Below are 23,910 nucleotides of genomic sequence, written 5' to 3' on the forward strand. Positions count from 1 at the left end.
AGTTCTCTTCTCCTTGAGGCTGCCTGCAGGGAGCTGTTGTGTGGGTTCACTTGCTATACCTCTTGACCATATCCTGCAGGACTCGAGGTTCGAGATCTCTAAGAATGGGACCTTGCGCATCAACAACGTGGAGGTGTACGATGGGACATGGTACCGCTGTGTGAGCAGCACTCCAGCCGGCAGCATTGAGGCCCAGGCTCGTGTCCAAGTGCTGGGTGAGCCAGCATGTATGATGTGCAGGGAGAGTGCCTGGCCGTCTGGGCAGGAAAGTGATGGGGAAGGAGTAGCGGGTCTGCCCCTGGCCTTTAGCTGCCTCAGTTTCTCCTCTTTCTCCCCACCTGCCTGCCTTCTGTTTAAACAGAAAAGCTCAAGTTCACGCCGCCACCCCAGCCACAGCAGTGCATGGAGTTTGATAAGGAGGCTACTGTGCCCTGCTCAGCCACCGGCCGAGAGAAGCCCACAATTAAGTGGGTACGGGCAGGTGGGTATTTTGTACACGGGAGGCAGGGCAGTCCACTAATAGGTGTGCATGTCTGAGAGCCCACTGAGTGCCCAGCACCACACCAGGAAATGTGATAGAGATGTAGGGCCGATGTATAATCCAGTTACGAAGGAAAAGCCAGATCCAGAAAGGGTCAAATTGCAGCGTTGGACAAAACAGAAGACGTCTCAAGGCAGCAAGTGGTTGGGTCAATCAAGACAGTGCTGTGAAGTCCTATTTTTTTCTTTCTGACATAAGTAATGTGGCCTCCTTTAGAAAATTTTGAGAGGTGGGTGGGGATGGTAATCCCATTATCCATTTTCTTGAGTGTATGTCCTTTTTCTGTGCCTCTTTGTTTTTACATAGCAATTTATTACATATATAGTTTTCACTTATTCAGCTTGATGAGTAAGATGTGGCTTATTTTAGAAACAAGGTACAGATAATAACTATATATTATGTTTCAAAAAAACCAAATTGTTTTAGTTGTTGATAGATCTTTATTTTATTCATTTATTTATACGTTGTGCTAAGAATCAAATCCAGTGCCTCACATACGCTAGGCAAGTGCTCAACCACTGAGCCACAACACCAGCCCCTAAAAATCAAATTTTTGTGTGGTGCTGGGGACCAAACCCAAAACCTCTCATGTGCTAGGTAAGCACTTTACCACTGAGCTACACCCCCAGCCCAACTATATGTCATTTATTATATTTTTTAAATTTTATTTACTTATTTTTGCAGTACTAGCGGATTGAACCCAGGGGTGCTTTAAGACTGAACTATGTTCCCAGCCCTTTTTAAAAATTTTATTTCGAGTTTTACTTAGTTGCCCAGGCTCACTTCAAATTTATGATTCTCCTCTTGCTAGGATTTCAGACATATGCTTCTATGCCTGAGTATATATCATTTTATATGTTTTCTCTTTTCTTTCTTTTCCTTTTTTTTTGGGGGGGCAGTGGTGATACTAGAGATGGAACCCAGGGCTTTGCACATGCTATACAAGCAATCTACCACTGAGCTACATCTCTGGCTCTTTTTATTTTGATTTTGAGACTAGGTCCTACTAAATAGCTCAGATTAGCCTCAAACTTGTGATCCTCCTACCTCCTTTGGGAAAGAGTTCCAGAAATGGAATAATTATGTATAAAAGGGTTTGAACAGCTGGGTGTGGTGGTGAAAGCCTACTTGGGAGGATGAGGCAGTATGATCACAAGTTTGAGACCATCTTGGTTAAGTTAACAAGACCCTGTCTCAAAATAAAAAGGGCCAGCAATGCAACTCAGTGGTAGAAGGCCCATGGGTTCTATCCCCAATACTGCAAAAAAAAAAAAAAAAAAAAAAAAAAGCAAGGGATTGATGTGAGTTGCCAAATTGATTTTAAAGGGATTGGCCAGTTTTGTTTTCTTTGCTACTGGAGATTGAACCCAGGTGTGCTTACAACCCAGCCACATCCACAGCCCTTTTTATTTCTATTTTGAGACAGGGTTTTTTGCTAAGTTCCCTAAGACCTCACTAAGTGGCTGAGACTGACCTTAAACTTGCAATCCTCCTGCCTCAGCTTCCCAAATAGCTGTGATCATAGGTGTGTGCCACTGTGCCCAGATGTTTTGTTCTTTTGGTACAAGTGATTGAACCCAGGGGTACTTAGTCACTGAGCCACATCCACAGCCCTTTTTATTTTTATTTTTTATTTTGAGACAGGGTCTCATTAAATTGCTTAGGGCCTCTCTAAGTTGCTAAGGCTGGTCTTGAACTTGTGATCCTCTTGCTTCAGCCTCTCAAGTTGCTGGGATTATGAGCATGCACCACTGCATCCTGGATCAATTTTTACATTCCCACTAACAGTAGGAGTGGGAGTAGGGTTGTAGGTTCTGCAGGGGATGTGGGACTCAAAATGAATCTGGAGGGCTGGGGATGTGGCTCAAACGGTAGCGTGCTCGCCTGGCATGCGTGCGGCCCGGGTTCGATCCTCAGCACCACATACAAACAAAGATGTTGTGTCTGCCAAAAACTAAAAAAAAAATATTAAAAAATTCTCTCTCTCTCTCTCTCTCTCCCTCTCTCTCGCTCACTCTATCTTTTAAAAAAAAATGAATCTGGAGGCTGAGATATTAGCAGATAGCAAGAATGGGTTGGTTCTAGGAGTGAGGAGTGACAGGCAGTGAGATGAAAACAAAGCCAACCTTTGTTCTACTCAGAAGTCCAGTTTGGCAGAAGTGGAATGTTGCATGGGCAGTAGGAGAAGGTGAGACTAGTAATTGGGGGGAAAAAAATAGTGATGGACTTCCAACATCTGGCACAGAAGTTTGGATTTTTTTTTTTTTTTTTTTTTTTTTTTTGGTGTCAGGGATTAAACTCAGGGGCACTTAAAACCACTGAGCCACATCCTTAGCCTTTTTTTATATTCTATTTAGAGACAGGGTCTCACTACATTGCTTAGGGCATTGCTAAGTTGCTGAGGTTAGCTTTGAACTCTCAATCCTCCTGCCTCAGCCTCTTAAGCTGCTGGGATTAAAGGCATGCGCCACTGCGCCCTGCCACAAGTTTGGACTTTGTCTATGGTAATAAGGAGTGATGGCTTATTTTTGAGTAGAGGTGGGTGACTGAGGGCATTGCCAGCCACCCATTGTAATTCTGGTCCATCCCATAATGTCCCTTCCTTTTCCCTGCAGATGGGAGCAGTCTTCCGGAGTGGGTGACCGACAATGCTGGTACCCTGCACTTTGCCCGGGTGACCAGAGATGACGCTGGAAACTACACTTGCATTGCCTCCAATGGGCCACAGGGCCAGATCCGTGCACATGTTCAGCTCACTGTGGCAGGTGTGACCAGTCAGGGCTGGCAGGCCTTCTGGGGGGTCACAGCCTATCCCCTATATTGGCCCCATTTGCTCACCACTCCTATCCCTTGCTGGTCTCTTCCCATCCAGTTTTCATCACCTTCAAGGTAGAGCCAGAGCGCACGACCGTGTACCAGGGCCACACGGCCCTGCTGCGGTGTGAGGCCCAGGGGGACCCCAAGCCACTCATTCAGTGGAAGGGCAAAGACCGCATCCTAGATCCTACCAAGCTAGGACCCAGGTAGAACATCCTCCCTTCCACACCCACTTTACCTCTTCTCCAGTTCTGGCTCAGAAGCTGGCCAGGTGGGCAGTGCTGTGGTTCTCTCTGGGCAGGATGCACATCTTCCAGAACGGCTCCCTTGTGATCCATGATGTGGCCCCCGAGGACTCAGGCCGCTACACCTGCATTGCAGGCAACAGCTGCAACATCAAACACACGGAGGCCCCCCTCTACGTTGTGGGTATGGCCCAGTGGGGTGTCTTGCACAGGAAGTGGTGCAGCCAGGCTTCTTTCTCGTCATACATAGATGGCATCCTTTTTGTGATGGGAGAGGAGACTCAGCTATGTCCCCTCCACTGTGCCATGGCACATTCTTAGATTCCTTGCTTAGGATTACTGTCATTTATTTAACGTTTTACAGCCGGGATGTGTATGATGGGTGGGGAGGGGAGTGTCCTCTTCCTAAAATGCTTCTCCCTGGGTCTTTGAGCAGCCACACAGCTACTTGAGTGGGTGGGGAGGGGATTATGTCAGGATGTAGTAGGACAAGGTGGCTTTGGCCTACAGGACCAAAGGATGATGTGTTAGGTAAAAAGGCCCTGGATCAGACTTCTGCTAACCAGCCCTATGCCCTTGGAGGCGGTAGCTCCCATCTGGGGACTTGTTTCTGCATCTGTAAGATAGAAGGGGTTCCTTTTTTATTTTTTTAGTTGTAGGTAGACACAATATCTTTATTTTATTTATTTATTTTCATGTGGTGCTGAAGCTTGAACCCAGTGCCTCACACATCCTGGGCAAGTGCTCTACCACTGAGCTATAGCCCCAGCCCATAGAAGGGTTTATATGAAAGGTTCACAAACTCTTGTTTTAGCAGAATAATTGTTTTTCTAAATAGCATATTATATGGAAGTTTAAATGAATGAAAATTAAGTAGCCAGACCCTTGGTTGAAGCTGTTGGGGTACACGTAAGAACTGAGGGATCCTTTTTTTAATTTATTTTTCAGTTTTTGGCAGACCCAACATCTTTATTTTATTTTTACGTGGTCCTGAGGATCGAACCCAGCGCCCTGTGCATGCCAGGCGAGCGTGTTACTGCTTGAGCCACATTCCTAGCCCCTGAGGGATCCTTTATGGACTCCTCTTGCCCTCAGTTCAGCTGATGACCCCTTGGAGCTCTCTCCATATGCCATTGAAAGCCCCTAGACTAGCAGACCCCTTCTACACATAGGTTTATTGAGATCCCTGCTCTCTGCTAGGCCCTGACTAGGATTCTAAATTGGAAGCTTCTAAATGTTCTTCAGGACTTGCTTACAATATCGAGTCACTTAGGAAGCTTGTTAATAGTGTGGGTTTGTGGTGGCTCCCTGAGAGGTATTTTTCATATATATCCCTGTCTTGAGTTCTGATGCACAGCCAGTTGGGGAATCACTGGGCTCATCTCCTTCAGAGCTTCAGTGACCTTCATGGGTACAAGGACCTGCTGGCCCTCATTAAAGCCAGTAAAGATAGTGAACTCCCCCTGTCTCTCTGCCTTGATTAGGCCAAGAAATATCTAGAAGTTGTCATATGTGAGGTGGGATGGTTTAGTAGAGAAATAGGGCTTGGTTTGCTGCAGTAGCCCCTGTCCAAACTCATCTATGTGTCTCTAGATAAGCCCGTGCTGGAAGATTCCGAGGGCCCAGGCAGCCCTCCTCCTTACAAGATGATCCAGACCATTGGGCTGTCAGTGGGCGCTGCTGTGGCCTATATCATCGCGGTGCTGGGCCTCATGTTCTATTGCAAGAAGCGCTGCAAAGCCAAGCGCCTCCAGAAGCAGCCTGAGGGTGAGGAGCCGGAGATGGAGTGCCTGAATGGTGAGGACCCCTGGAGGTGGACCCCTCCCTAGCCACGGAGGAGTGAGCCCTGGCACTGAAGGTCTGTGTTGGAACTGGGACTGTCTCACCCCAGCTGGAAGCCTGGTGTTGGCCTGTTCCCAGGGCCTTAGCTACTGAACAGCCTCACTCAATTCTTCCTCATTGGAACCTCTTGACCACTGCCTGTTTCCCAGGCATCTCCCAGCACGAAATGACACATACAATATAGTAGTATATGCATACATGTTTCTGTAGCACATCTCTCCCCCACGTCTAACAGTCCCCCAAGGGCAATCTCTTTGTGTCCATCTTCCTAACCTCTTCCCCTGACAGGGCACTCCCTACGGTCATTTGTGGGTCTCCTGTCAGCTTAGATGTTCAGAGCAGGGCTTGGGTTTCCCCCATTGTGATTTCCCCCTTGTGGCTGTTAGGACCATGCCCATAGGAGGCCCCATGAACAGAAAAGGCCTGATTGAAATTTGATGTTCAGGGACTGGTGGTTCAGACTTCTGCGGTGTGTTCATTTCAGAGGTCATAATCAGCTATAATAAGTGGTCATATACTAAGAGAAACCCATCCCTGCTTCTCCTCTCAGCCTCATCAATTTGTCAGTGGCATTGACCTTATCACATGGAACAAGGTGATTGGCCCCACATGGCAAGCAAGGGAGACAGGGAAAGATCTGAGGTCCCCGTGGTAGCTGGAGTGTCAGGTCTCATTCTGACATGCCCCCATGTCCCATGTTTCCAGGTGGGCCTTTGCAGAATGGGCAAACCTCAGCAGAGATCCAGGAGGAAGTGGCTTTGACTAGCTTGGGCTCTGGCTCTGCAGCCACCAACAAGCGGCACAGCACAAGTGATAAGATGCACTTCCCACGGGCCAGCCTGCAGCCCATTACCACGCTGGGTATGTTGCCTTAGTAACAGATGATCCTGCTTCATTATATGTCACCAGGCCTGTTCTGAGCCTTGGTGATAGCCAGGTGGTGACCCTGATGTCTGTGAACCCTAGCATGTAAGAGATGGGAGAGCATAGGTGGAGATATTATCTGGGGTGTCCCCTGTGTGCTAGGCTACCTCCATACAGATTGTGTCCCGCCTGTGGTCCTGCCTATGGTATTATTCTCTTGATGTTTTGTATTAAATTGACACCTTGGATGTGGTGGCACATGCCTATAATCCCAGCTACTTGGAGGCTGAGGCAGGAGGATCACAGGTTTCAAGGCCAACCTAGGCAACTTAGTGAGACCCTGTCTTAAAATAAAAAATAAAAAGGACTGGGGAGTAGCTCAGTGGTAGAGCACCCCTGGGTTCAATTCCCAGTATTGAGAAAACAAAGCAAAGTTAGCTTTTTTATATGAAAAAAATGTGAGAATTATGGGTTTGTACTAGTTGGCTTTTTTTGTAACATACTTTAAAACATTTAACTATTAAACACATGTTTATCATAAACCACCAAAAATTGTTATGTAAACCACCGTTTGGAAAGTGCTATCTGTCCAACCATTTTATTTTATTCTTGGAGTCATTGAATCCCAGGGGGAGGGATGAACAGAACCAGGGCTAGTGCCCACCAGGGTAGGTGGGGTGGAGCAAAGACTCCCCACTGTATGTGAGGCCATAGGTCCTCCCCAAGCTAGTGATTTCCTCTGCTTGGGTAAAGGCAGCAGCCTGACCCAGATCTGTACCCACAGGAAAAAGCGAGTTTGGGGAGGTGTTCCTGGCGAAGGCACAGGGCTTGGAAGAGGGTGTGGCAGAGACCCTAGTACTTGTGAAGAGTCTGCAGAGCAAGGACGAGCAGCAGCAACTGGACTTCCGGAGGGAGTTTGAGATGTTCGGGAAACTGAATCATGCCAATGTGGTGCGGCTCTTGGGGCTGTGCCGGGAGGCTGAGCCCCACTACATGGTGCTGGAATATGTGGACCTGGTATGCTAGCAGAGATGGGGGCAGGGACACCTTGGAGGTCTTATCTTATGTGGTCTTAGCTGAGACCTCTGCCCGCCTGCTGTTGCCACCTTGAGATGCTCTGCTCCCTACCCTCCCAGTTCTCCGACACCTGCCCTTCCTTCACCAGCACCCCATCTTTCCTGTCAGTGTCTGCTTGATCCTAAGTTGTTTTAGGGCATCTTCTGGGTCAACTTCCCTGATTCTGACCTTTTTTTTTAAATTATTTTTTTTAATTTTGTTTTGTTTTGTTTTTAGTTGTACCTGGGCATAATACCTTTGTTTTATTTATTTATTTTTATATGGTGCTGAGGATTGAACCCATTGCCTCACGTGTGTTAGGCAAGCACTGTACCACTGAGCTGCAACCCCAGCCCCTGATTCTGATCTTTGATTTGTTATAGTTTTCCCCCCAGGACTTGTCACCCCTTGAGAATAAACTTGTTAGACCAGGCTGACTAGCTGGCTGGCCTTTCTTCCTTCTTCCCTTCCTTCCCTCACCCCTTCCCTCTTTTCTTTCTCCTTCCTTTCCTTCTTTCCCACTGCCTCCCCAGTTCCTCTTCTGGCATGTGTTAGCCTTGCATCAGTCTTCTCCTTTCCACCCAGCCCTTCCCAGAGCTGCCCTTTCCTCTTCATTCCCCAGTTGCTCTAGTCCCTGATCCCCTTGTTAAGTCTCCCAGCTCTGGAGTGGGCGGGGGAGGGAGTATTCTCAGTGTGTCCATTAACAAGTACTTACAGGTGCTTTGTGTATGTTTCAGCTGCTGGTATTCTCCATGTTCATTTTTGTCTAGTAGATTTTTTTTTTGTCTGCAGGACAGGGGTGTCTTCTCAGGGATCTGTGAGGACAGGGTAGGGGCCTGTGTTTTCATCTTGGCTTCCTAAGGGCAGAAGCTTTGTCAGGGTAGGAAGGACAGCTCTCCTCCTTTTCTGACAAAGCTCCTAGAAGGCATTTCGTATGTGACTTTTAATTCCCACATTTCTGGTGAGCTTTCCCCACAGGAGAGGGGGCAGGTTGGGAGGGCCTTTGGGGTCAGGGCCTTCTTACCACCTCCCTAGGCAGAATCTGTGTAGGCGCCTGCTTAGTTTACTGCTTTAGTAAGTAAACTAAGGCAGGGCTAACATTCATGCCATAGCTGGACTCTGCCCTCACAGATGCTTGGCTCTTCCTTTAGGGAGACCTCAAACAGTTCCTGAGGATTTCCAAGAGCAAGGATGAGAAGTTGAAGTCACAGCCCCTCAGCACCAAGCAGAAGGTGAGGAGGTGGGGAGAAAGGTCCCAAGAGTGGGCCGAGAGCAAGGGCAGTAATAGTAACAGAGCTGCTGTTTTATTCAGTGCTCCCTAAGGGTCAGGCTCTATAGTAAGAACTTCATATGTGTTATTTTACTCATCACTGTTGTCCCCCGAAATATATGTTATTATCCCCATTTTGTGGAGGAAGAATCTGAAACTTAGAAAGGTTAAGGGACTTGCCCCACTTATGGAGCCTGAAAATAGCCTTGTATTCTCCTAGTGACGTCACATAGAAAGCAGCTCTGGCCCTTGCCTTTGGGGCAGGAGCTTTCCTTGGAACCAGACACCTATTTACCTATGGTGAGCTGAGTAGGGAGGCTGCATGTAGTCCAAGTCCCAGGGCCTGTTGGCTGGGTGTGGCCCTGAGTGGGTTTCACCAGGCTCCAGGGGTAGCTGGCCCTTCTCTGAATGGACAGCCTGCCCTCAGGCTCTTAGGATTTAGTGGGGGAGATTAGGTAAATGAGTCTGACATTACAGACCTGGGGACTTGAGGTACCACTCGGAAGTGAGTGGGCGGCATCGATGAGAGATGTTGATGACAATCGAGTCCTTCAGGTGGACAGACAGCTGTGATTAACAAAGAAGGTTTCCTGGTAGAAAAAGCCATTGAGTCCAGTTCTCAAGGACAGGAACTAGTTGAATGGCAGGAAGGGGATGATGGCTTCAAGAGGGAGGGGATCAAGGTAAGTTTGTGTGTCTGGGTCAGGGAGGTAGGCTGACAGGAAGTCAGCTATCTCTGTCAAGTGACCTGAGGGACACTTTTGAGAGTTATCTCCCCCTTAGCTAAACATCCCCCCCCCAGCTTTTTTTTTTTTTCCCTATAGCATTTTGAATTTGATGAGGGAGTTTCAAAAAGTTGAGTTCCATACTTTCTGAGGACACTATTCTGCATCACATAGGAGAAATGCTTTTCAAAAATGAAGATTTCAGTGAGGCATGGTGGCACATGCCTGTAATCCCAGCAATTCAGGAAGTTAAGGCAGGAAGATGGCAAATTTGAGTCCAGTTTCAGCAACTTAGCAAGACCCTGTTTCAAAAAAATAAAAAGAAATGGAGCTGAAGCTTAGTGGTAGAGGGCTCCAGGGTTCAATCTCTGGTACCAGTAAGAAAAAGAGAAAGAAAAGAAAAGCAGATTTCACTGAGCATGGTGCAACACACCTGAATCCCAGCTACTTGGAAAGCTGAGGTAGGAGGATCGATCACTTGAATGCAGTGATCCTTCTGGGCACAAGTGGGTTGAAACCAGCCTGGCAAAATAGTGAGACATTGTCTTAAAATTTTTTTTTTTTTTTTTTAAAGAGAGAGAGAGAGAGAGAATTTTATTTATTTTTTTAGTTTTTTTTCGGTGGACACAACATCTTTGTTTGTATGTGGTGCTGAGGATCGAACCCAGGCCGCACACATGCCAGGCGAGCGTGCTACCGCTTGAGCCACATCTCCAGTCCTGTCTTAAAATTTTTATAGACCATACTTCAGAATGAGGAAATCAGAGGGCTTGTGAGTGGGGCCTGAAGACCTAAATCTTTTTTTTTTTTTTAATATTTTTTTAGTTGTAGATGGACACAATATTTTTATTTTTATGTGGTACCGAGGATCAAACCCAGTGCCTCACACGCGCAAGTCTTGTGCTCTGCCGCTGAGCCACAACCCCAACCTCTGAGGACCTAAATCTTTAAAATAATCTCTTCAGGTCATTATTTATTTATTTATTTATTTATTTATTTAGGTGCGGGAGATTGAACCCAGGTCTTGTGCGTGCTAAGCACATGCTCTACCACTGAGCTACAACCCCATTCTCTGTAGCAGATTCTTAAGCTCATAAAGTTCTAGGAGCCTGAATGCTGAAAGCCCTAGTATCAAAAAAGAAAAAAAATTTTTGAGGAACCCTGTTGGAAACCAGTGGCTTTGAAATGTTTTTTGATTGGGATTTCCTATAAGAAATGCATTTTGCTCATGACCCAGCATGTATACCCTTCCACACATGCACCCAAGCATGCACATATATATAACTAAAACTAAAATTGAACTTTCACAACTCTACATTTGATGTACTTGATATGTACTATTTTATTCTTTTTTTTTTTTTTTTTTTTTTTTTTTTTTGGTGGTGGTATTGGGGATTGAACCCAGAGGCACTTTACCAATAAGCTACATCCCTAGCCCTTTTTATTTATTTATTTTTATTTTGAGATAGGGTCTCACTAAGCTGGTTAGGGCTTGGTAAGTTGTTGAGGCTGACCTCAAACTTGCAATCTTCCCACCTCAGCCTCCCCTGCTGCTGGGATTACAGGTGTGTGTCACTGGGCCCAGATTTTTTTTCTTGCTTTTTAAACCTACTAAATTGGTTTCAAGACCCATATGGGTCTTTTTTTTTTTTTTTATGTTTAGTTGTAGGTGGACACAATACTGTATTTATTTTTATGTGGTGCTGAGGATCAAACCCAGTGCCTTACACATGCCAGGCAAGTGCTCCACCACTGAGTATAACCCCAGCCCCCCATGTGGGTCTGGATGAGCTGTTCAAAAACAATGCTTTGGGGGATTCCATAAAAATGAAAATTCTTAGAAATGATATACTAAAACTTTTTAGGTATTTCCTTCTAATAATGTAGTGAGCTGCATTCTCACTTCATATTGCTAAGGCCTATAGGAGTGAATGCAAGGAGGAAAAGTCAAGGTTTTAGAGGAAGGTGGGGCAGTGGGCTGGCTATTCTCTGGCCAACTAGAGTTGGAAGGAAGGTGAGTGGGCTGAGAGGAGCCCCAGGGGAATTTTAAGACAGCTGTGGGCAGCCATAGAAATGAAAGACATGGGCCCTGGGAGTTGGCACAATTGTAGGTAATGCTTGTTAGAGTAGTTGATAGGATGATGTCAGAGGACAATAGCAGCCAGAGAAATGACCTGTGCTTGCTAAATGGATCACCTACTACACAACAAGGAGGAGCAGATTCAGCTTAGCATACCTGGAGGTCTGTGCTTTATCCAGTCAGATGCTTGGGCAGAAACAGAAAGCCCATTGTTGGAAGAGCTTAGTAGTCATAGTGGGTTAGCTGGGACTTGGGCAAACCCTCCAGGTGATAAAGTTGGAAAGGAAAGGGTGGGTCTGGTGTTTACCAAAGAAAAGGATATTATAACAGTATTTGACAATTAATCCAATGGCCATCTTATGGCATCTTGCAAGGAAACTCTTACTTGGCTAGGATATAACAGAAGCAAGGAAAGACTTACTTGGCTAGGGAATAACAGAATTCTCTTTTACTATCCTCACTTAGCCAGTATTTCCAGAAACACTGCCTCTTTGGAAAAACAGCATGTTAGTCACCGTGCCAGGTCCACTTTTCTGTTTCTCTTGACTTGTAGTAGATTGCTTAGCTTGTGAGCTAGATCTAGTGAGAGCAGGCTGAGGGGAGCTGCAGGTCTAAGGTGGGCACAATACCAAAGTGGTTGTCTGCCACTTACAGATAGGACAGTGCCCTGGGGTTTTAATGCCTGAAGCAGAGTTAACCCTGTTTATGATGACCACTGATCATTAAGCACTTTTAGACTACCAGAGGCACTTCGGACATTCTGAGAATGGTCTTCCAGAGATCATTTGGGGAATTGGCTTCTATTTTCCCCTGGAGACCTAGTGCAGCACCTGCACCCAGGGCTGCTCAGTAATCTCGGCAGATTGTCCATCTGGCCCCACTTTAACCCTGTGTTGGTTGGAAGCTATCCAGAGATTTTGTGTCTTTACTTTCATAACGAAATATATAAAAAAAAAATTTTCCCCAGTTCTGATGGTATAATTTGTTTGCCACGTCTGTGTTGATAGAGTGCCAGGCAACACATTGGCTGTGTAGCAAGGTCCACTCTGGTAGTGGTTTAGATCAGTGCTGTCTAATAGAGCCCCCTACAATGATGGAATTTTCCGTATCTTTCCTGGCCAATATGGTCAGCAATAGCCCCATGTGGCTATTGAGGACCTGGAATGTGGTTAGAGTGACTGAGGAGTTCAATTTTAAATCTTAGGAAGTTTCAATTAACTTAAGTTTAGATAGCCACATGGTGATGTGCTATTTTCTATTCCATTGTTTTCATTTATTTTTAATATTGGTTAAGATTCGGTAAATTGGTTTCATATTGTATTAACAGGCTGTGACCCTAGTTAGCAAACCACCAGTGGAGACCCACAGGGATGTCACTGGCCAGTGCACAGAAGGCTAAGAGCCACTTTGGAATGACCCCTCTCCCAGCACTTGGACTGTGCTACTCTACAGGCCTGCCTGTAACCCTGGGGGCCAGTCTGGTGAAGGGAAGCCAAAGGGCCAGTTCTGTAATGGTGGACAGCCAGCCCCTCACCAGTGATGTGACCCAGGAGAGGTAGCTGTGGTGTTGACACTGGGCTGTATGTAAAACCTGGCTGTGGATTCTGGACAAAGCTGAGGATGAGCCCTGCCTCAGAGTGCACGTGAGAAAAGGCAGCTGGCCCAGTATGTACTCAGCAGTGTCCTTCCCCTGGCCTCTTTTATTTATTTGCTTGTTTATTTATTCCAGTGATGCAGATGGAGCCCAACACCTTGAGCTAAGCACATGCTCCATCACTAAGCTACACACCTCCAGCCCTTCCTTTCCACTAAAAGGCTGACCTCTCGCCTGCGTGAAGTTAACTTGGTAGCAGCCCCCTATTCCCTCCCATCCCTTTTCTTTCTTTCTTTCTTTCTTTGTTTTTTAACCCCAGAAGTGTAGAATCAGATTAAACATAAATAATCCTTGGTTAATTCATAACATAATCTCATTATTGGTCCACAGAGGAGTCTAATTTGCTAATAGGAAATCTACAAACTAGCTTTTTAAAAATATTATTATTTTTTTAGCTATAGATGGACACAATATATTTACTTTTATTTATTTATTTATTTTAGTTGTAGATGGACACAATATCTTTATTTTATTTATATGGTGCTAAGGATAGAACCCAGTGCCTCATTCATGCAAGGCAAGCGCTCTACCACTAAACTACAAACTACAAACCCAGCCCCATATATTTGTTTATTTTTTTATTCATACATGATGGTTTTTTTTTTGTTGGGTTTTTTTTTGGTGTTACAGAGGAGATGTCTCCTGTTATCTAAAATCAACCCTTCAACCCCCAACCTCTGTGGCCTGCTTTTGTTTATTTAGTCAGGTATTGTTGGTTTTTTAAAATGTGCTTATTGGCTATTTGTATGTTAGGGGTAGGTAAATTTTAATTTTGGTATTTCGTATTTTGAAGAGTGTAACAACAAGCTGGTCACAGTGACACATGCCTATAATGCCAGCTAACTGGGAGGCTAAGAAGGAGGATTGCAAGTTCAAGGTCAGTCTGGGCAATTTAGAACCTGTCTCAAAGTAACAGGGGCCGGGGTTGTGGCTCAGTGGTAGTCTTGCCTTGCCATGCTTGAGGCACTGTTTTCAATCCCCAGCACCACATAAAAAAGCTAAATAAACAAATCAAGGTATTAAAAAAAAAGTAATTACTTAAAAAAAATAACATTTACTTAAAGGGATGGGGATGTAGCTCAGTGATAGAGCACTTCCCTAGTGCTCTATGAGGTCCTGGGTTCAATCCCCAGCATTGAAAAAAAAAAAAAGGTAATAAGAAAAGTTCAAGAATCTCCTACAAACCTATATCCAGATTCAATTTTTTACATTTTGCCCCATTTCCTTTATAATTTCGTGTGTGTGTGTGTGTGTGTATACACACACAGAGAGACATATGAGTGTATTATCATTTTTATGCATTTATTTCTGAACCATTTTAGATAAGCTGAAGACAGGCTTTTGAACTTTTGCAACCAGTTGTGTGTAAATTGATGTGTCATGGGTCTTGGTTTGTATTTCCTTGATCACTGGTGACTTTGGTTACTAACGGTGTTCTTCATCCCTTCATGATTGCATTATGTAGTGAGTGACTTCTCCTTTAGGGATCCTTAGAGTGAATCTGTAGGCCTGAAGGACACATAGCTGGCCAGTAACTTATTCAATAATTTCCATAGTTCACAGGGATCTCTTCTTTTTTCTTTTTGGTAGTACTGAGGATCGAACCCAGGGGCACTCAACCACTGAGCTATATACATCTCTAGTCTTTTTTGTTTTGTTTTGTTTTGTTTTTGAGGCAGGGCCTCACTAAATTGCAGAGGCTGGCCTTGAACTTGCAATCCTCCTGCTTCAGCCTCCCAAGTTGCTGGGATTACAGGCATGCACCACCATGCTTGGCTAATGGTGGGGGAGAATGTAGCATTGGGAGGGAATCCTTGGGGGGTTTCTGGGGTGCTAGCATTGTTGATTTGCTTCCCTGCCCAATCTAAAAAATTTAAGCTAAAAGTTAACTATCTCTTTATTCCCTAGACTCCAGTTTACTTCCTTGGAGGCACCCAGTTTTGTGTGTCTGTATTCTTTCTCTCTCTTTCTCTCTCTCTCTCTCTCTCTCACACACACACACACACACACACAGTTTTTTACTTAAATACCTACTTTTAAAGTAAAAGAAAAAGAAGAAGTAACCCCTAAAGATATAAGCTGGTATTACTGTCCAGTTATTTCTCACTCAACAAATGGTTACTCTGTTCCAGCCCCATGTACTACTCATTAGGTCTCATACTTGCTGTGTATCAGAATGATGTCAAGCACTTTATTTCATTTAATTCAACCTTCTAGCAACTTAGTGAAGCAGGTACTGTATTATCCTCATTTTATAGAAAAGGAAGCTGAGGTTATTTTGTTGTTGGGCTTCCTAAGCAGCACTCCAGCACAACAAGGGTTGGTGTCAAGGGAGGTCACCTTAAGCCCTGGATCTGGACTGTTCTGACAGACCCTTATTTTCTCTCCAGGTGGCCCTGTGCACCCAGGTGGCCCTGGGCATGGAGCACCTGTCCAACAACCGCTTTGTACACAAGGACTTGGCTGCTCGCAACTGCCTGGTCAGCGCCCAGAGACAGGTGAAGGTGTCGGCCCTAGGTCTCAGCAAGGACGTGTACAACAGGTAGAAGGGCCTAGAAGAATGGGGGCTCTGTACTCCTTCCCAGAGGGTGATGGGCAGAGGGCAGATAAAGTTTGGGGGTATGTGGGAAAGAACTTCATGACTACTTAGTCCAAAGTAGGAAGGCCCTGAAGGGAGCAGAGCCTTCCCATCCTCTGTCCAAAGGTACATCAGGCTTCCCAGCAGTGGGTCCCTGATGTTTGTAAGTTTTCTGTAGTGACAAAAAATGATACACCTTTTTGTTGTTATAACTAGGCAAACTGTTTAATAGTTTTTATGTAGTGTAACTATTCATATAACATCCTCTGTAACTTCCTAAATTCAATAGTTATTATTTTGAAGACTAAGACTCCAAGCTCAGCCTTATGGGCAGAGATGGCTCTGGAATGCCTACACATTGCTTCTCGGCCTTTTGGCTAAGATCAAGTGTGGAATGCCTACACATGCTAGGTGGCGCCCTCCGGGAACCTCCCCTGAGTCACCTAGTTCCCAGTCACCCTAGTTCATCTGACTGTTGCTTTGGTCACAGTTCGTTTATCACTAATAAAACTGTTTCCATTCAATGAGCTCATTTTTTTAAGACATTCTCTTTTTAAATTTTTTTTTTTAGTTGTTGATGGACCTTTATTTTATTTATTTTTATGTGGTGCTGAGGATCGAACCCAGTGCCTCACACATGCTAGGCAAGCGCTCTACCACTGAGCTACAGTTCTATCCCTAATGAGTTCTTTTTCACAATTTTTTTTAACCATTACAGTATGTATGATTATTAGTTTTATTTTTAATTAACATTTACGCAAAATATTATTTTAATGGAATATTTAAACCCTAAAACCCCATGTGGGTGTCTCCAGAATTTACCCAGTGTACCTTGGTGCTCAGGACATATATTATCTCTCTGAGTGTCTTGTTGGAGAAATACTGGACCTCAGCCCAAGGAGGAGTCCCAGACCTAGCAGGAGGCTGGGACTCAAGGTCCTGGCCCCACCCAACTGTGCTTCTTGTGTTGCTTCTATCCTGCAGTGAGTACTACCACTTCCGCCAGGCTTGGGTGCCCCTACGCTGGATGTCCCCTGAGGCCATCCTGGAAGGTGACTTCTCCACCAAGTCTGATGTCTGGGCCTTTGGAGTGCTGATGTGGGAAGTGTTCACCCATGGAGAGATGCCCCATGGTGGGCAGGCAGATGACGAAGTTCTGGCAGGTAGGCAGCTGTATTCCCAAGGATGATTCCAGATGCCCCCCCCCCCCACACACACACACACACACACACACCAGAGTTTTCTTAGGGCCCTCCTAGGACTGGTGTTTAGCAAGTACACAGATAGGACTACTCCAGTTGTTAAAATACTAAAATACTTTTGTACTGGTTGGCAAATAGCTCTTGGCCCCAACTGCAATGCTGTGTGTCCATCAGATAACTTAAGCTCCCACAGGACTTGCAGGATACTTGCTCGAGTCAAGATCCATACATCACTGGCCAGCACTCCTAGAGTCATACTTATGTGACTGCTTGTGAGAACGATAGGCCTCACAAGGTATTGGATAGGTTGTTAAATGTTTTGCCTAACACTCCACCCATCTTCCCTGCAGATTTGCAGGCTGGGAAGTCTAAACTTCCCCAGCCTGAGGGCTGCCCTTCTAAGCTCTACCGGCTGATGCAGCGTTGCTGGGCCCTCAGCCCCAAGGACCGGCCCTCCTTCAGCGAGATTGCCAATTCCCTGGGAGACAGCCCTGCAGACAGCAAGCCGTGAGGAGGGAACCCAATGGGCTGTGCCTCAGGATGGCATGGGCAGGGGAGAGGACACCTCTTGAGGGGAGCCTACAGCATGATGGGCAAGATCCCTGTCCTCCTGGGCCCCAGGGTTCCTGCCCACACACAGCAGGCAGACTTCCCTCTTTTTTCCTGACTCTCAGCCCTTAGGGAGGCTGATTCAGACCCAGTCTGGGTGACTAGGCCTTGGGCTGGGCAGCTTTCTCTGCCACCCCTTCCCTCATGAGGGACAATGTGGGTGCCTCAGGTAACCCCTATTTCTGGCCTGCATCTTCTCCTTTTGACCAAGTCCAGCTCTGCCACTCATCTGCCAACTTTGCCTGGGGAGGGCTAGGCTTGGGGTGAGCCGGGTTTGCGGGGAGTTCCATAATATACTCAAGTTCCGGGCTGGCTAGCTAGCTCTGGGCACACAGGGCCAAGGGGCCTTTTAACCCACGGTTCCCACCTAGGGATCCCACCAGGACTGTGGAGGACATAGCAAGTGAGTCCTCCCTGCTGTGAGCTTGTGCACACTACCCAGACCCACGTCTTACCCCCATGGTTCTCTCCTTTTCTCATCCTAAGTGCCTGGCAGATGAAGGAGTTTTCAGGAGCTTTTGACACTTATAACCCGCCCTTTTTGTATGCACCATGGGCGGCTTTTGTATGTAATTGCAGCGTGGGGTGGGTGGGCATGGGAGGTGAGGGTGGGCCCTGGAGGAGATGGTGGGGTGGGCCACTCCTGCCTCACATTTTTATCATCGTTGTTGTTAATGTTTGTTTTGTGTTTTTTTTGTTTTTGTTTTTTTACACTCGCTGCTGTCAATAAAGAAGCCTTTTTTACAACCTGTTTCTGAGACTCAATCCCTGCTTCTGCTCATGCTCTGCTTTCTTCTTGCTGACCAGAAGGAGCTGTGATCCTTCATGGAGTCTGATAAAACTTGGATGGGACTAACGGATAGACACTGGTCCTTGCCTCCAGTTCACAGATGGTTGAAATGTAGGCTCAGAGGCACAAGATCTTGTCTGTCCATCCAACCCTTGGGAACTGCCACATACTAATCCTAGTCCTAGCACCCCTGTCACCACCCTCAGGTGGGTAGGGTAGAAGTGTAAGGGAGGACAAATTGGAGTAGGATTGAAGGGATCGATGTCAGACTTGGACTCTGCGTCCCGTTAAAACTCTAGGAAGAGCTGGGGTTCTGGCTTAGTGGTAGAGCACGTCTATCATATGTTAGACCCTGGGTTCTATTTCCAGAACCCTTCCCTCAACACACATACACACAAAATACTCTGGGAAGGTAATAACTCAGGTAGAACTAAGAAGAAAGGTAGCTGGGTACATTGGCACCCACCTATCATTTCAGCAACTTGGGAGGCTGAAGTAGGAGGATCACAAAGTTTGAGGCCAGCTTTGGCAACCTAGGGAAAACCTCAGTGGCTTAGCAAGATCCTGTCTCAAATAAAAAGTCTGGGGATGTTGCTTAGTGATAAAGCACCCCTGAGTTCAATCCCCAGCATCAAAACAAAAAAAAAAAACTGAGCAGAAAAGTGATATATAGACACCTCCGAGGTCTTATTCCTACAGGGATCTCAGCCCTCCACTGATTCAATTCTGTCCCCTTACATCATTGGTGTCCTTCACCTCATTCCAGTAACTTCTGCCCGATTCCCTGACCTAAAGCAATGAGTCCATATCTCTGAAATTATTCTAGTTTCTTCTGTTCCTCACCAACTTCTCAGTAATGAAAAGATATAACAGCTATTATTTTTGAAGACTTACTCCATATTAGTCACTTTGCTGAGAACTTAATAGGTATTCTCTCATTTAATCTCAGAAACCATAATCATCCCTCTTTATCCAGTTTTGATTTTTCAAGGTTTCAGTTACCTGCAATCAACCACAGCCTGAAAATATTAAATGGAAAATTCCAGAAAAAATTCATGAGTTTTAAATAAATTTGTATAGGAAAAAAACAATATACATAGGGTTTGATATTATCCTAGCTTTCAGGCATCTGAAAAACATGTTGGCACATACCCACATGGGTAAGGGGGGACTAATGTATAGGGTTATATGGGATGGTGATGCTACATAATAATCTGCCAAATCTCATTTGCTTACAACAAACATTTCTCTCAATCATGGATCTGCAGGTAGGAGAGGTTTGGCTGATGTTGATTGATCCAAGTTCAGCTGGGCTTATCTTTAGGCTGTTTAAATCTAGTCTGTCTACATCTAGAGATTGCAATTATGCAGTGGCAGAAGTACAAGAGGTCAAGCCAAATCACAGAAGCACATTTAAAACCACAGGTGTGTTAACATTTTATTGGCCAAATTCATATATAAAACTCTGCATCAGCACCAGTAGGAGTTATTGCAGTTACCACATGGCAAAAGACATAGGTATACAACTATCCCTCATTTATCTCTGGTTCCAGGATATACACCTTACCTCTGCAGACACTTGGGCTGGGTGTATAGCTATTGGGATGGTGATGGTACACTCTTAAGTAGTAGAGTGCTTGCCTACCATACCTGAGGCCTTGGGTTTGATCTCCAGCACCACAGAACAAAAACAACTCAAAAAACAAAATCTACAGGTGCTTAAGTCCTTTATGTAAGATGGTGTGGTATTTGTGTACAACCTATACACATCCTCCTATGTAGAGTTGGTTCTCATCATCATTCTTAATAATATAGTATAATAGGTGTTTATATTGGGTATTATAAACAATACAGAGAGGGGCTGGGGATGTGGCTCAAGCGGTAGCATGCTCGCCTGGCATGCGTGCAGCCCCGGTTCGATCCTCAGCACCACATACAAACAAAGATGTTGTGTCCGCCGATAACTAAAAAATAAATACTAAAATTCTCTCTCTCTCCCTCTCTCTCACTCTCTCTAATAAATAAATAAATAAATAAAAATTTTTTAAAAATAAACAATACAGAGAGGATTTAAAGTATACAGAAGGATGTACATAAGTTACATGCAAGCACTATTGCCATTTTATATAAGGACTTGAGTATCTACGGATTTTGGTATCCTTAGAGGGTCATGAAATTGATCCCCTGGGGAATGAATATTTTCAGTTTGAAATCAATTGGATCTGAGGATAAAGAGCCCACCGCTCCCAAGGGCCTGCAGTATAATCCTATCACTGGGAGTGGATAGTTGGGAATAATCATCTAATTCACCTCAGGTTAGAATGTAAAATGATGGGGTTTTTTTTGTACCAGGGATTAAACTCAGGGGCACTCGACCACTGAGCCACGTCTCTAGCCCTATTTTGTATTTTATTTGGAGACAGGATCTCACTAAGTTTCTTAGTGCCTTGCTTTGGCTGAGGCTGGCTTTGAACTTGTGATCTTCCTGCCTCAGCCTCATGCCACTGTGCCCACCTGTAAAATGATTTCTTATTGTGGTTTGCACTCAGAAATATTTGAAAGGCCCGGGCTGGGGTTGTGGCTCAGTGGTAGAACATTCGCCTAGCATGTGTGAGGCCCTGGGTTTGATCCTTAGCACCACATATAAATAAAGGTATTGTGTGCAACTACAATTAAAAAATAAATAAATATTTTTAAAAAATATTTGAAAGGCATCATTCTAGAAAGTCATCAATCACCAAAACCCTCCTTTCCAGGCTGGAGTTGTGGCTCAGTGGCAGAGCGCTTACCTAGCATGTGTGAGGCACTGGGTTCGATTCTCAGCACCGCATATCAATAAATAAAATAAAGATCCATTGACAACTAACAATATTAAAAAAAAACCAAAAACCTCTTTGCCTCCTCTTCCTGTGGCTACTATTGTTGGCCACACCTTCCTTCCTCTTCAGAATCTCCTGTCTCAACTTTTGTAATGGTAATGGTAGGTGCACTGTCTCCAGCTTCTCTGACCAGTCTTGCAGCCATGGCTGAGGCTTCTTTTTCTTCTGCCTGCTTTAAGAGTTGTCCATTCTTCTGAGACCATCCTTGTCCTTCCTCAACTTTATAACCCCTTAAGGCTTTAACTGACCGTTGAGTGATTTTTTTTTTTTTTTTTTTGGTACTAGAGATCAAACCCAGGGCCTTGTGCTTGCTAGGCAAGCACCCTAACACTGAGCTATCTCCTAGCCCTAGTGTGGACAGTTCCCAAAGCCTCAGCTCTAGAACTGGTGTGTAACTCAGTGGTAGTGCTTGCTGAACATGTGTGAGACCCATGGTCCAATCTTGAGCATGCATTGGTGGGGTTGGGGGCAGTGAGAACCACTCAGATCCCACCTCTACCCTCAATTTCTGAACACCCTACTGCCATTTCCTACTGGATGTTTTCCCCTGCCCATCTCCCTGGGCCCAGGCTGAACTTACCTCCTTCCCAAACTTCCTTCATCCAACTTCCCTGTTTCCATGAAGAGCTCAGTTTTAGTCAGCATTTTTTTTTTTTTTTTTTTTTTTTTTTTTTTTTTTTTGCTGTTGTGACTAAAAGGACCCAACCAGAAGGTAGAGGAGGAAAAGTTTATTTGAGGGCTCACAGTTTCATAGGTCTTAGTCGGTAGAAGGCTGACTCCATTCCTCTGGGCTTAAAGTGAAGCAGAACATCATGGCAGAAGAGTGTGGAATAGCTCTCGAATCATGATCAGGAAGCAGAGATTCCACTGGCCAGATACAAATATATACCCAAAGCCATGCCCCAATTCTCTCCTCCTCCAGCCACACCCCACCACTTCAATTACCACTCAGTTAATCCCCATCAGGGAATTAAATCACTGATTGGGTTAAGACTTTCACAACCCAATCATTTCTTCTCTGAACCTTCTTGAATTGTCTCAAATCTGAGCTTTTGGGGTACAACTCACATCCAAACCATAACAGGTGCCACTGTTTGGAGATGAGTTAGCTTTACTCAAAACCTTCATTCATCATAAATCTCTGCATCCCTTCCCTGTATAGCCAACTGCCAAAATCCATTTAGACTGCTGCTGCCTTAATCCTATTTTTTGCTTGAGTTTAAAAGAAAACATTTAAAAGTGATACTCAGGGGCTGGAGTTATGGCTCAGTGGTAGAGCGCTCGCCTCACATGTGCAAGGCCCTGGGTTCGATCCTCAGCACCACATATAAATAAATAAAATAAAATCATTGTGTACAACTACAAAAAATAAATGTTAAAAAAAAGTGATACTGAGGGCTGGGGTTGTGGCTTAATGGTAGAGTGCTTGCCTAGTGCACGGCGAGGTGCTAGATTTGATCCTCCTCAACACATAAAAATAAATACAACTAAAAAAAATATTTAAACAAAAACTGATACTGAGTACTGGGGTTGTGACTCAGTGGTAGAGCTCTTTCCTATCATGTGTGAAGCACTGGGTTCCATCCTCAGCACCATGTATTTAAAAAAATGAATAAAATGAAGATCCATCAACAACTAAAAATATATACATTTTTAAAAAAGTGATTCTGAAATATTATAACAAATCCCCTCCAAAAAATCAAAAATAAAAAAAGTGATACTGATTGTGTAAAAAGTCAAAGTACATAAAAATATATAACCCTTCAGTCCCAAACCTCTCTAGAGGTAAGAATAACTAGTGTTTTTGTTATTGGTTGGTTGGTTGGTTGGTTTTTGTTTTTGTTTTGCACTGGGGATTGTACTCAAGGGTGCTTTACCACTGAGCCACATACCCAGCCCTTTTTTTTTTTTTTTCTCATTTCTTTATTTTGAAACAGGGTCTCACTAAATTGCTCAAGACCTCACTAAATTGCTGAGGCTGGCTTTGAACTTGTGAATCCTCCTGCTTTAGCCTCCAGAATGATTAGTGTCTTGCAGCATGGTTTTCCAGACTTTTCCTGGGCACACTGGCTCATGATTATTTTTCTTTTTCATTCCCTCTAATCTGCCGTCACAATTGAGACCCTCTGCCTCCAGATGAAGAACCCCTGGTAAAGGTGTAATTTCAAATGAAAACTGTTTCAGGGTCATCTATTATTATTATTTTGGTATCAGTGATTGAACGCAGGGATGCATTAACCCTGAGCTATATCCCCAGCCCTTTTTTAAATTTTTTATTTTGAGACAGGGTCTCACTAAATTGCTTAGGGTCTTGGTACATTGCTGAGTCTGGCCTCAAACTTGTTATCCTCTTGCCTTAGCATACCTGTGGGATTACAGGTATGTGCCACTGCACCTGGCAGGGCCACTTTTAAAAGTAGACTTAATTTCTGTTGATGTTATCTGGGTGATAAAAATCAAGAGAAAGGAAGATCAAATGGGAATCATGTGACGAGAGGGAACCATGTGGAGAGGACCTAGCTAGAATTCTGATGCATCTCTGGAGGCCCTGCATGATTTGGTGTGGGTGTGAGTTCCCTCTGTTGCAGGGACTAGTTGACTTACACTTTATTGAAAAAGCACAAAACACATTCCAGTGAGCTCAGGTAGAGAGCTTACCTGAACTCCCTGTGGGGTCTGTGGTGAAGCTGAAAGCACATGCCTCTTCTATGGCCACCATTAAGTTCTAGGTTAGAGTCTTCCTGTGGGTACTCAGCCC

General features: G+C 44.8%; 1 protein-coding gene across 1 annotated transcript in view; it reads left to right on the forward strand.

Moving 5' to 3' along the window:
- Positions 1 to 18,082, forward strand: part of PTK7 (protein tyrosine kinase 7 (inactive)) — a 70,161-nt gene extending 52,079 nt beyond the window's left edge. The window contains exons 9-20 of the mRNA XM_081295839.1: positions 80 to 215; positions 362 to 481; positions 3,157 to 3,306; positions 3,414 to 3,564; positions 3,660 to 3,787; positions 5,197 to 5,400; positions 6,151 to 6,306; positions 7,094 to 7,326; positions 8,517 to 8,597; positions 15,485 to 15,636; positions 16,657 to 16,835; positions 17,225 to 18,082. Coding sequence (XP_081151965.1) covers positions 80 to 215; positions 362 to 481; positions 3,157 to 3,306; positions 3,414 to 3,564; positions 3,660 to 3,787; positions 5,197 to 5,400; positions 6,151 to 6,306; positions 7,094 to 7,326; positions 8,517 to 8,597; positions 15,485 to 15,636; positions 16,657 to 16,835; positions 17,225 to 17,385 — 1,851 coding nt within the window. The 3' untranslated portion in view covers positions 17,386 to 18,082. The remainder of the gene's footprint in view (positions 1 to 79; positions 216 to 361; positions 482 to 3,156; positions 3,307 to 3,413; positions 3,565 to 3,659; positions 3,788 to 5,196; positions 5,401 to 6,150; positions 6,307 to 7,093; positions 7,327 to 8,516; positions 8,598 to 15,484; positions 15,637 to 16,656; positions 16,836 to 17,224) is intronic.
- Positions 18,083 to 23,910: the final 5,828 nt, after the last annotated feature.

This window comes from Spermophilus citellus (genome assembly GCF_964194105.1).
Source record: "Spermophilus citellus genome assembly, chromosome: 5".
NCBI lineage: Eukaryota > Metazoa > Chordata > Mammalia > Rodentia > Sciuridae > Spermophilus > Spermophilus citellus.